At 39.7% G+C, this 13,262-nt stretch overlaps 1 protein-coding gene across 2 annotated transcripts in view; it reads right to left on the bottom strand.

The window, feature by feature from the left end:
- The window catches only part of GCA (grancalcin), a 34,520-nt gene extending 22,325 nt beyond the window's left edge, over window positions 1–12,195 (bottom strand). Inside the window, exons 1-3 of one of the 2 annotated variants that reach the window (XM_043576910.1) lie at window positions 12,146–12,195; window positions 11,057–11,194; window positions 2,445–2,609 (exon numbers count right to left, since the gene is read on the bottom strand). In XM_043576910.1, coding sequence (XP_043432845.1) covers window positions 2,445–2,609; window positions 11,057–11,176 — 285 coding nt within the window. In that variant the 5' untranslated portion in view covers window positions 11,177–11,194; window positions 12,146–12,195. Of the gene's footprint in view, window positions 1–2,444; window positions 2,610–4,651; window positions 4,902–11,056; window positions 11,195–12,145 lie in introns of those variants that run through there. The other variant, XM_043576911.1, reaches the window with a different exon arrangement.
- Window positions 12,196–13,262: the final 1,067 nt, after the last annotated feature.

The following is a 13,262-nucleotide window of genomic DNA, read 5'->3' as shown; positions in this document are numbered from 1 at the left end:
TTATTGCACAGGAAATTTTAAAAGACAATCTTTTATAAATTATTAAATCAGAAGCAAAGGTAGGAAATGACTTTTCTCTCATTTTAAAAAAAAAAAATCTATGCTTAAGATAACATGGTTATAAATCACCTTTAACTTTCCTTAAGTGGGAAAATGATACTCCACCCGAGACTAACATTAGTGATAATTACTCAGCTTCATCAATTGTTTTCTCATTTATAAGAAATAATGCATTGTGGGGGCGCCAGGGTGGCGCAGTCGGTTAAGCGTCCGACTTCAGCCAGGTCACGATCTCGTGGTCCGTGATTTCGAGCCCCGTGTCAGGCTCTGGGCTAATGGCTCAGAGCCTGGAGCCTGTTTCTGATTCTGTGTCTCCCTCTCTCTCTGCCCCTCCCCCGTTCATGCTCTGTCTCTCTCTGTCCCAAAAATAAAAAAATAAAACGTTGAAAAAAAAAAAAAAAGAAAGAATGCATTGTGGAAACATTAGGCTCAAACTTAAAACTTTCTAGAAAAAAGAAATTTGCATTTACTAAAAACCTTGACCAATCCAATTAAAATGAGGGAAATCAGTCCCATGTGGTCTGATGATTTCTGTTCAACCATGAGCTTCTCTAACATTTCATGGAAAAGCCCACTTAGTGTACAGAAGATGTTTCTCTGAATTATATACATTCAGAGACATAGAAGGGACCTTGAAGAGTACGGAAATTCTTTTCTAGGGAAAGAACAAAGATTACAGAGGAAGCAAAGTTGAACAGCAGTAGGTTCAAAAGACACACAGGAATTATAAATTCGGGTTAAGGAGTATAAAAATTATGTTAGTCTTTGTTAACCCTTTTTGAAGAGAGTGAAACTAAGAACAGTACAAACACAGCAAATTAGTGTTGACGATTTTAACACTGAAAGAGTTCAGAAGTCAAATAAAAGTCTCTAAATATATATGCCCAGTTCCTATGTTTTAAGTTATAATTTTATAAAATAGATTTAATATATAGTCAGTTATAGATAACAGACTTATTCCCAGCATTACAGTACTTAAGAGTTCTTTGCAGATTGGAATGGTATAATGTAACTGTTAGCATTACAGTTAGCTGCAAACAATAGAAAATACTACCAAAGAGATTTAAACCAATAAGGGTTCATTGTTTTGCACAAGAAGTCCAAGGCCAGGCAGAACAGGACTGTAAGGCAGCTTTAAGATGCCATGGATCTCTGCATTTTCCCATGTATCCCATCCAAAGGACTTTATCTCAAGCTTGTTGACTCAAGGTACCAAGATGACTGCTGCACCTCCGAACTTCAAGTTCCCTTTCTAGGCAAGAAGTAAGGAGCAAAAAAGGCCAACACTAGTTCCCAGGAGGGATTTTCTCCCTTAGAAAAGGAAAGTGTCCTAAAGAAACGGCACCTACATCTCAAGGGTCAGTCCTATGGCACGTGGCTACCTTTACTAATCACAAAGGTGTCCGGGATGGCACTGGGGCTTTTCCAACTACCACTACACAAGGGAAAAAGAGGTTGTGAATGGACTTGGGGTCACGAAAACAAAGTGTCTGCCACATATAATAATTCTGTGTGTATCCTCTATTTCCAGCCAGGTATATGGGACCTGGTGAACACTCAAGCGAAAGAATACCGAATGAAAACTGTTATCAAAGTTCTGTGAAGTTCTAACTACTCAAAAAGTTTTCATCGATAAGTGTAAACGAAGAGATACGGACTGTGACTAAGACTCAGTATGAACCTATCTCTTCTCATTTGTCTGGTAGTTGAACCTCCTTTCTGCCCTGTTTTCTTTACCCTTTCCCAATTTGCTTTACCTTCAAGTCTCTCCCAAACTATTCACAATTGAAAAGTCTCCTTTTGACGCTCTGCCCCAGCTTCCTCAAGGAGATTTACACGTAGACCTCTTTCCCCCAATCCTCTTTGGCTCAGTCACCATGCAGCATACCACACTGTTTCCTCTTTCAGTGAAATGAACAATGCGTCAGGTATCACACTAACAGAGTTTTTAAAAAATGAAGTAATTATGACTACCCTCATCTCTGATCTCAAGAGAAAAATCGGTCTAGGTAAGTTTAAATACAAATTTCATATACATTTAAAATGACACACTAAGTAACAGAGTTGACATTTCTTTTAAAAAGCAATCACTTCTTAAAACTGATATCTGTGGGGCACGTGGGAGGCTCAGTCAGTTAAGCATCGGATTTCAGCTCAGGTCATGATCTCACCATTCGTGGGTTCGAGCGCTGCGTCGGGCTCTACGCTGACAGCTCAGAGCCTAGAGCCTGCCTTGGATTCTGTGTCTCCCTCTCTCTTTGCCCCTCCCCTGTTCTTTGTCTCTGTCCTTTTCCCTCAAAAATAAACAAACATTAAAAAAATTTTTTTAAAACAAAAGCAAAAACAAAAACCCTGATATCTGTGCAATATATTTAGCATCTCACCTGTCCAGCAACAGCAGTGAAGTATGTCCACATGGGGTCTCCTGCTGAGGAATAACTGTCAGAATACGCTGGGTATCCACCAGGGAGCAGGTTTGGGCCTGTTCCTGGCATTGGTTGTCCTATCTGCAGCTGCATTCCTGGCATCTGACCGCTAAAATCTCCAAACTATAAGAGTGAAAAAAGTTAAGATTATAAATGCAAACATTATTTGTTATCCACTAAAGTAATATTTATGAGTTGTCTACTGAAAAGCAAGGATAGAAAGAGTTCCTAAAAAGCAACCAAATTCACTGTCACAAAAGCTGTTTGCTAAAAAATCCTAGATGTCTGGCATTAGGACATAATTCAGTTCACTAATATGTTATCCGGCATCAAAGAAATGTAACAGAAGAAAGTACTCTCTAACCTTTAGGAACTTAGCAGATGAACATGACACACAATTTTTAAGTGTTTACCATCAACATCACTGAAATAAACAAAAGGCAAAGAAATACAAGAAAATTTCACCTACAGTCAAACTAAGAAGTAGTATACCTCGGACACAGAAGAATACATGGTAAATACAACGAAATTGTGAACTAGTCATGGGCAACTGCATAAGGTGCAAACATCCTCTCCCCCAGAAAAAATCCTTTTAAAAAGACACCAATAGGAGAACCAGGGTGGCTCTGTCCAACTTTGGCCTCCGACTTTGGCTCAGGTCATGATCTCATGGTTTGTGAGTCCCAGTTGTGAGCCAGGCTCTGTGCTGACAGCTCAGAGCCTGGAGCCTCCTTTGGATTCTGTGTCTCCCTCCCTCTTGGCCCCTCCCCCACTCGTGCTGTCTCTATCTCTCATAAATAAACTTAAAAAAAAATTTTTTAAGACATCAATAAACAGACAAAGTGATAATTCTAACCACAGTCTTCAAAACTAGTAAGAATAGCAATATAATAATGTATAGCTAATATTTACTGAAAGCTTTTTATAGGCCAGGTACTAAATACTTTCGGTTATGTGATTTGATTTTCCAACAACTTTATAAAGTATGAAAATACTATGTACGTTCTGCAGTTGAGGACCTAAAACTTAAAAGGTTTCCTAAACTAGTAAGAAGTAAGACCATGGTTAAAATGTAGATAGTCTGATGTTTGTTCCTGCTACGGTATGGTTTCTCTCTACTTTTTTCACTTTGCAACTTGGTATACATTTTTAAAACCTCAGAGAGGCATTTTATTGAGCATTTTTATGAGTCTGGAGGAGAAAGAAGTATCGAGATTGTTCATTATTCCAGTTTGAACAAAAATCTTGACCTGATCCTTGAAGGATGAGTAGAGACTGCCAGAATGAGAAGAAAAAAATAATTCTAAACTGGGGGGAGGAGGAAAGTGAAAAAGGTAGGATACTACCAATAGTTTGAAGAACTGCATCACTAGATGTGTACAGGGCAAAGGTATGGAGGAAGTATTGGAACTCAGAAAATGCACTTCAAACTCCAGGAAATGCATGACTAGATCATGAAGCAATTAAGAAAGTAAACGGTAAATGTTAAAAGGATATAATGGATAAAAAACAAACAAAAATAGATGGAGGTTTTTTTGTTTTGTTTTTTAAGTTACTTCTTTGAAGAGAAGAGACCAATAAAAGGCCAAATTTAGGAATTAAAAAGAGTATATAACCACAATTACAACTTCCAACTCTCAAAGGTGATTTAGGATAAACAGTTATGTAAGAAAAAGTAACCTAACCCTGACCACTTCCCCCTAAAAATCTAGAACAGATTGCCCTTGGTAGAATAGCCAAAATTAGGAGACTTTTAGCATACCTTATTTATTCATAAGCAACTTAAAGGGAAGAAAACAAGAAGTGGTCAAAAAATCGGAAAGAGGACGTGTAGCAAAACTGAGGAAGGTTTTGTCCACCACAAAACATCACTGAACAGGAAAAGGGTGCTTTGGTTCCTCTAAACCAAGAAGGCAATTTCTAAAAGCACAACACATCCCTGGCTCCACAAGGAGCACCTAAGGTGCCCCTCAGGGACCAGAAAACCTGTGGCTCCCCGCTCCCCTTGACCCCAGCTTCCAGCACAGTGCAGTCTCAGCCCCGCTGAGTACGGGAGACTAGCCACGCGAAGCAGAGACAGAAGGCGGACCCCTCAGGCTGGCACCGCCCGCAGGGACGCTCCACCTTGCAGGGGCGGAGGCTGCGGAGAAGCGGCCAAGACTCACCCCTCCTCCGTATCCTGGGTAGGCCATGACGAGTTGAATTAGCGTCCCCCGTCACCCTTTGAGTCAGCGTCCGCCCAACTGGAAGAAAGGAGGAGGAACCGACGCAGATGCTGGGCAGATGCAGAAGCAAGTGAGGCAGAAAGATGCGCTAGCCACGGGGTTTACTTCCCTGCGACCGCCCCTTCCCGGAGCCGAACCCCGCCTTGCTCGGCTCTGATTGGCTGAGTCCCGTCCTTCGGGGCCCAAGCTACCGAAACTCGCGACTTCAAGGAATCTAATCCCACCCACCTCATCTCTGATTGGCTTCACGCACCCAGCCCCCCTCTTGCTCAGTTCCTATTGGCTCGCTCAGGTCTCGCGCTCTCTCCTCACCAAACTGCAGAGAAGGCTTTGCTCCGGTAACTTACTCTCTTTTTGGCAAGGGTCTCCAGGTTGAAGTTTCCTTTCCCCGAGAACCCCTAAACCCGCCAGTCCATGGTTTCTTTTAACCTACTCTTCCACTCTTTTGAGCTGTGCTTCCAAATATACATTTGTGAATTTCAAAACTTTCAGTTACTCACATTTATTTTTGCGTAATGTTGACGTCACATCATTAAACTTTGAAACCTTCATCATCTCTGCCCCAAGGGGAGTGCTTCTGAGCTAAAACCCACTTCATGCGAAATTTTACCAGGTTATTTGTAGTTTGATAGAGAAATGGCGAATAGAGTTGCCAGATTTAGCACATAAAAACACAGAATGTTCCGTTAAATTTCATTTTCAAATAAACGATGATTTTTTTTTTTTTTAATGTATGCAGGTCCCAAAAATCACACGAGATATACACTTATACTGAAACATTCGCTGTTTATACGTTAGTACACAGGATGGCCTGTATATTTTCTGGGAACTCTACCAATGACTCAACCTTTAGGCAAACTCTTCGGATATGCCCCTTAATTATATGCACCTAGCCAACAACTTGGTTTATATCACATGGTGAAAAAAGTTATTTTAATGTATTAAGTAACAGTATTTGATAGTTCTGCTATTCTCTGGAACTCAAGTGAATTTTGTAGCTCTGGCTTTAAAAAGACCGTATGCACATACACACATGAGAGAACAGGATAGCTGTAGCTTTAGCTTAAAAATGGAAAAAAAAAAAAAAAAAGAGCAGGATGATATTAGATCTGAAGAATATGACAACCAATAAAATGTATCTTAACATTTTAAGGATGGGGGATGAGATTTAGATATATATTAGCAGAGGAAAACAACCTTGCAAAGCTGAGTAACAATTGCCCAGCTACACAACAAAGAAGAAACATACCTTCTGAAATTTTATCAGGAAGAGGCAGAGAGAAAGGAAGATTGCTAATGTACAGGAGACTCTTGAGAAAGTGTGTGTTTAGTTCCTCTAACACAATAAGAAATACTTTAGGCTATAAAGTTAAATTAGTGGCATAAATAAAAAGATGATAAAACCTACTTGACAAAAGGAAAAACATATGACTGTTAAAGCATCAAGTGATAATGCATTACAAAGCAAAACAAATCATAGCAAGGTCTGATTCTAAATGATTAACTACATACTCAAATGCTCAGAAAGGATTGAGTGTTTTACATCTACAGTGTTAGTCTAAATCTGTGGTCAGAATTTTTGTGCATTTTTTTTTTCATCGTGATAGACTGCGTTTGTATTGCAACTGTGTATATCAGGGATCAAGTCTCCTTAGCTCTCTTGCATTGCTACAAATCTACTTTCAAAGATAGGGATAGTATTTCCCTCAAGGGCAGAGAAATTCGTTGCAAGCTAACAAAGATACTCTCTCCCTCCAGGGCAAAGTTTGGGTAGGTTTGCTAGCAAGAAATTCCAAAACTTGCAGTTCCTCCATTCTGATACAAACTAACTGCTTGCACAGCACTTGCCTAGCAGGCCCAGCTCACACTGAGGGATTTGGGAGCATGAGGAATCTATGGGAGCCTGAAGCTCACACTGCCTGTTGTGCTACGAATAATAAAATCCTTTGTCTCTGACAGAGGAATCTCAATGCATCTGCAACTTCTATGAAACTGTGACAGGCTACTTGTTGGCTTACAAGTGAGATAAAATGTCAAATCCTTCACAGTTCTTGGCAGTGGAGCTACAGAGCTACCTAGGGAAGTTCCTACCAAAGGGTAGCAGAAGATGCCGCTCCAAAATATGCCACTTTGGCATAAGGATTATTTTGAATTGAAAGCAACTGAGAAGAAGCAGATACAAGAAAAGCTCCTGCCCTCCCTGCATTTGCCTAAAATCATGCCATAAATTTACAAAAGTGTCCTTCTTCCCTCTACCAGGAAGGACAAAGATGATTCCTGCGACAACTTAGACCCTTATCAATGGAGAAGATGCAATCATAAATCTGCATAACAAATCTTACACTTGATTACACTGCTTTTCCAGGCAACCTCCCCACAATTAGTCTCCCCCCCACCTTTCTTCCTTTTCTCTTTAGCTGAAAATGGTATCTAAGCTTGAATCACCTCTGAAAGTTACTAATTTTTCCCTGGGTATCTCCCATGTATACGTGAGGATACATGTTATTAAACATCTGGGTTTATTCTGTTGGTAATCTGTTTTTTATTACAGGGGTGTCAGCCAAGAACTCAGAAAGGTGAAAGGAGAATTACTTTACCTCTTGTACAGAACACCACTGTCTGCAGCATCTCTCTAAACCTAGTATTTCAGATTATAAATTTTCTAGTATAGGAATTTTAAATTTCAAATGAGCCCATAAAGAGGTTTTTTTTTAAGTATATAGTAATGAAAATTTACCTCCATGATTCAGTTAATATTGTATGACCAATGTCGTTTTATGAAAATGTAAAAACACAATGTTTTGTAAAAAAAAAAAAAATGTAGAACATTACATTTCTAAAATGTAAAAAAAAAAACATCCAATTTTAAATTATACATTTTCTTTTCTGAAAACACTCCATTATTCTATAAAAATAGCTGCTTACAGAGTGAATACTGTGTAACAGGCACTGTGTGCTGTGATGAGCTGTTGCTCAAAACAGCGCCATCAGGTATATACTATTATTATCTCCATTTCACAAATGTGAAAAGTATGGTGGAAAACTGTATATCACTTGCCCAGAGTTGCATAGTTGGTAGCAAAGCTGAGATTAGAACTCAGGCCACCTTGGCTGCAGAATGTAATCTCTAACAATGCATTTTCCCTTCCCTGCCCACTCCCCACCGTATCATCTTAAAATACAGTAAAAATGATTTACACTATAGGAGAAAATGGTTTAAGGAGTAGAAAAACAGCACACCAATAACTAGACAGGTAGATAAGAAAATTCATTGTTTTGACTAAGATGAGCCAATGAAATTACTTCTCTTACACAAGATACAAGTTTTCTGGTGAGCATTAAGCTTTCATGATTATGTCTACTTATGGTATTTCTTCCTAATCTTCTTGAACTTTGGTCTTACCATAAATTTAGATATTAAGCTAACCAGTAAAATACAAACACTGAATTAATAATGTTTTCCTTTCCCTATCTGTTGCTACCTCATTTTTCTTTCCCTCTATACAGGGGGGTGGGGGAGTAGGGAGTAGGGATAGGAGAGACAGGGACATAAGCGCCAAGCGTAAAATTTTAATGCTCCTCAGCAAACTTCAGTTGCAGAGCCAGAGGCTACCTCTCTCACAGAATTTATTTATATATGCTAAATACTATAACAAGACATACCGACTAATGAAAAACAACATTACAGGAGCTCATTTTATATCATTAAGAAATTTCACTTAGACTGATTCATTTATTCAAAAAATTACTGAACATCTATAATGTGGCAATGGTTTAAATAAGAAAGAAAAATACACCAGGGTTGGAGGAAGTTTTGTGCTTCTGGACGTTACATTCTGGCAGAGAGAACAAACAAAAAGTGAAGACACTAGGTTGTGGTATGTTAGGAGAGGATAAGTGCCTGGAACAAAAGGAAAACAAAATCTGGGTGGGGGAGTAAGGTGACAGAGCAGGTTGCTCAAGGTAACCTCATTGAGAAGGTGAAGTTTGAGCAAAGACTTGACCTGAGTAAGTTAGACATGTAGTAACCTGCAGGAAGAATGTTCCAGCAGAACTAGAGCTACAGTTCTAAGGCAAAAGCCTTCTGACCTGTCAGAGAACAGCAAGGAGGCCAGTGAGTCTGGTGTGGATGGAGCCAGAGGGAAAGTCTAATAATGGTTACAGAGGAAGGGGAATGGGGCAGGTCACCCTGGGCCTTTATTAGGCATTGTAAAGACTTTATACTCTGGGTGAGATTAAGAACCCACTGAGGGTTTGGGGCCTTAGCAGAACATAATATGATTTAATTTGTAAAAGATCACTCTTCCAGCTGTGTTGACAATAGACTGAAGGGGGTTAGCATAGAAGCAAGGAGATCCAGGGGTGCCTGGGTGGCTCAGTCAGTTGAGCGTCCAACTTCAGCTCAGGTCATGATCTCGAGGTTTGTGGGTTTGAGCCCTTTGTCAGGCTCTGTGCTGACAACTTGGAGCCTGGAGCCTGCTTCAGATTCTGTCTCCCTCTCTCTCTGCCCCTCCCCTGCTCATGCTCTGTCTCTCTCTCTGTCAAAATGGATAAACATTAAAAAAATTAAAAAAAAAACAAAGAGATCTGATAGCAATCTGTTGGTAATTTAGAGATGGTGGTAATTTAGAGATGTTTGCCAGGGTTAGCAGCTGAGATGGGAGATGTGGTGAAATTATTTTTTATTTTTAAGGTAAGGTACTGATGTTTTCGATTTGCCCTTTATTTTTTTTGTTAATGTTTATTTATTTTTGAGAGTGAGACAGACAGACAGAGTGCAAGCTGGGGAGGGGCAGAGAGAGAGGGAGACACAGAATCTGAAGCAGGCTCCAGGCTCTGAGCTGTCAGCACAGAGCCCGACGCGGGGCTCGAACCCACAGTGAGATCGTGACCTGTACTGAAATCAGACGCTTAACCGACTGAGGCACCCAGGTGCCCCTAGATTTGCCCTTTAATGACATGGTGATAAATAACTCTCTCCTTGACCAAACTCTAGCCGGGTTCTTCTGAGCTCTCTTCTTGACTAAGCCTTAATCCTGGCCTATAAAGAATTGAACAAACACTAACATAGTTTGACAGCTCCAGGCTGCATCCCTAGGATGACTGTAGCTCCCTTTAAAATACTTATCTGAGAGAACTCAAGCCTGCCAAAAGAATTTACTGTTTGTTCCAGCCAACATCTGAAGATCGGGCCTACTCTCCTAGTCTCTGTGAGAGGGTAGGAGCCTAACTTGGAGAAACGCCAGCAGACAAACCCAGATGTGTTTCACATCGACTAAACCCCTCTTACTGCTTTTTGTAATTTTTCTTTTTCCTGACACTATAAAGCCCCCACTCACTCCTTTCCTATTCTCTCACTCTCCCTTTTATTTTTTTTTTAATTTATTAAAAAAAATTTTTTTTTAACGTTTATTTATTTTTGAGACAGAGAGAGACAGAGCATGAATGGAGGAGGGTCAGAGAGAGGGAGACACAGAATCTGAAACACGCTCCAGGCTCTGAGCTGTCAGCACAGAGCCTGACGCGGGGCTGGAACTCACGGACCGCGAGATCATGACCTGAGCCGAAGTCGGCCACTTAACCGACTGAGCCACCCAGGCGCCCCTCTCACTCTCCCTTTTAAATACCCTGTCACTTCTGTACAAATCAAAGTTGAATTCCATCCACTCTGGACATTTTTCCCCATTACTGTTATTGTAAATATTTCCCTATTATTTAGTATAAATAGTATATTATGGATTAAAATCATCCTTACCACTTTAGTCCTGCTTTGTTTATCTTTGCCAATGGTAAAGACCAAGGAAGAGTTGTTTGGGGTGGCCAAATCAAAACTCAATGTGGTACATATGAGACTTGGGATGTCTGTGAAACTAGGTGATAGTGTGAGGTAGGTTGTTGATCTAAGAGGCTGGATGGAGTGAACAGCTTAGCTAGTGATGGTTCGTACCAACCACCCAGCATCTGTATCTTAATGAACCTTGCTATTCTCCACTTGTTACATATGCAGCAACTGTTGGGAGGTAGGGAAGAACTTGGTGGGACGTGGAAGGTATTCCTCCAAAGTGGTCTTAAAGTGAAAATTAATTGCTAATGCTGGTAATGAAATAAGAGGGGCCCAAGAAATGAATACCCCTTACATCATTTTCCTAGAAATTAATAACAGAAATAGATTTATGACCTAGTAGATAAAAGGTATAGCTTATCACATATGCAAAATGATTCTGGCAAATTTTAAGTCCATGTAGTTTGAGAAACTACACACACACACAGTGTCTCAGCTCATGCTGCCATAACAAAACACCATAGACTGGCTGGCCTAAAGAACGGGAGGAGTTTATTTCTCACAATTCTGGAAACTGAAGGTCCAAGATCAAGGTGCCGGCAGGGGCAGTGTCTGGTCAGAACTCTCTCCTTGGGTTGCAGATGGCCGCCTTCTTGCTGTATCCACACATGGTTCTTCCTCATTCTTGCTCTGTCCTCTGACTATGTGGGTGGAGAAAGACAGAGGAAGTAAGTTCTCTGTTGTCTCTTCTTATAAGGGCATTACTCCCATCGTGAGAGTTACACCTTCCTCATCTCATCTAAACCTAATTACCATCCAATGATTCCCAATATCATTACACTGGGGCTTAGGGCTTCAACAAATAAATTTTAGGGGGGCACAGTTCCATCTATATAGCACACTAAATCTGGAAGGTGAGGAAGAGGAAATATGTCCATACGTTAGTCATAACGTCCACTGTTGTGTCATCACCTTAGATCTGCCCTAGTATTTGTTTATCTATTTTATGCTAAAATGTATTCATACGGATTTCATGCCATGGTTTTAATTGATATACATGCAATAATTGTCATACTTTTTGAGGAAATTATTTATTGTTTTTATGGAATAACATATTGTATGGAATAATGAAGGCTCTGTATGTATTATTTGTACAAGGCATAAAAATGTGACAGTATAAAATGAAACTATCCAGTAATAATTTTATTATCAAACTATTGCAAGTGCCTAAGGGTTAATGCCCACTAGTGAGGACAGAGAAAAATAAGCTTCACAAATAAGACAGAAGTAAATATTATTTGTCTTTTATTACTGAGACCAGCCACTTGACAAACTGCCCTTATTCAGCTAAGCTTTCAACAACAGTTTTTCTGTTTCTAATTTCCGTAATATTAAGTACTCTTTTGGCAGAAGCACAAACTCAAAAGCAATTTAAAAAAAGAGTAATGCATATATGAAAAGTGTCAACAGGGCTCTTCAGAGAGGTGAAGAATGGTAGTTTTGTAATACATACTTCCTCACTTGGATCATCAGGCACTATTAAGCAATCTAGATTCAGTGCAAACTTCTTTAGAAATTCTAAAACTGTATCTAAAATGCTGACCACAAAATGTGTCCACAAAAAAATCCTCAAAAACAGCTGCAATACTTACCCGCCTAGGTGGCTCAGTCAACTGAACATCCAACTCTTGATCTCAGCTCAGGTCTTGATCTCAGGGTCGTGAGTTCAAGCCCCACATTGGACTCCACACTTGGCGTGGAGCCTACTTAAAAAAGAAAGAAAGTAAAAGAACAAGCTGCAATACTGATTAATAACCTTGATAAAATAATCTGTTACTCAGGAAATGTTGGAAAAATACCCATCTTACATGTTAAATCCAGGTTTCATGCTTGTGAATATCAATTAGACTCCATATCAATAACATGGGATCATATACTTTCAAAATTATAGAAATATAGAAAAAACTAATGTTGACTGAATACTTATTTTAGCTGGTGCTTATCCTTGGTTAGTAACTTGCTCACATACAATGGGAATTAAGTTAGAGTAGTCCTGTTACAAAAAAACAAAAATATTTTGATCAAAAACATAAAAGTGCTTAAACACATTACAGACTAAAAGCTGAGATCATTCCATTTCTACACTAATGCTTAGTTGTTTTGCATATGTGTGAAGATAAGATTGCCCCTCTCTCTCATCAATGTGAAACTATTGGTAGGAATAAGACGCAGTAATAGAAATTTTAACAACTACAACCTATTTATTTATATAGCACACGATGCTTTTCATAGCTATTTTGGACATTATCATATTTGAGTTTCCTCCAAATCTTGTGAAATTAGTAGCACCAATTATATTTTAAGAGGAAACTAAGATAGTAATAAGTTGAATTATGGAGGGAGACACAGATCGAAAGAGTTACAAAATATTTTTAAAACAAAACATGACCTGATTCATTCATGTTTGGAAAATGACAACCTACAGTGCTCCTATACTTTTGAATGAATGAATGAATGAATGAATGTATGAATGAAGTCCCATGCTTAGAGCTTTTTAAGTTGCTTAAACTAAGAATTAAACTGGGTAGGGGCGCCTGGGTGGCTCAGTCGATTAAGCGTCTGACTTCAGCTCAGGTCACAATCTCGCGGTCCGTGAGTTCGAGCCCCGCATCAGGCTCTGGGCTGATGGCTCAGAGCCTGGAGCCTGCTTCCAATTCTGTGTTTCCCTCTCTCTCTGCCCCGCCCCCGTTCATGCTCTGTCTCTCTCTG

The sequence above is a fragment of the Prionailurus bengalensis genome, chromosome C1 (genome assembly GCF_016509475.1).
Source record: "Prionailurus bengalensis isolate Pbe53 chromosome C1, Fcat_Pben_1.1_paternal_pri, whole genome shotgun sequence".
In the NCBI taxonomy this organism is placed as follows: Eukaryota; Metazoa; Chordata; class Mammalia; order Carnivora; family Felidae; genus Prionailurus; species Prionailurus bengalensis.
This window is presented reverse-complemented; position numbering and strand designations above follow the sequence as displayed.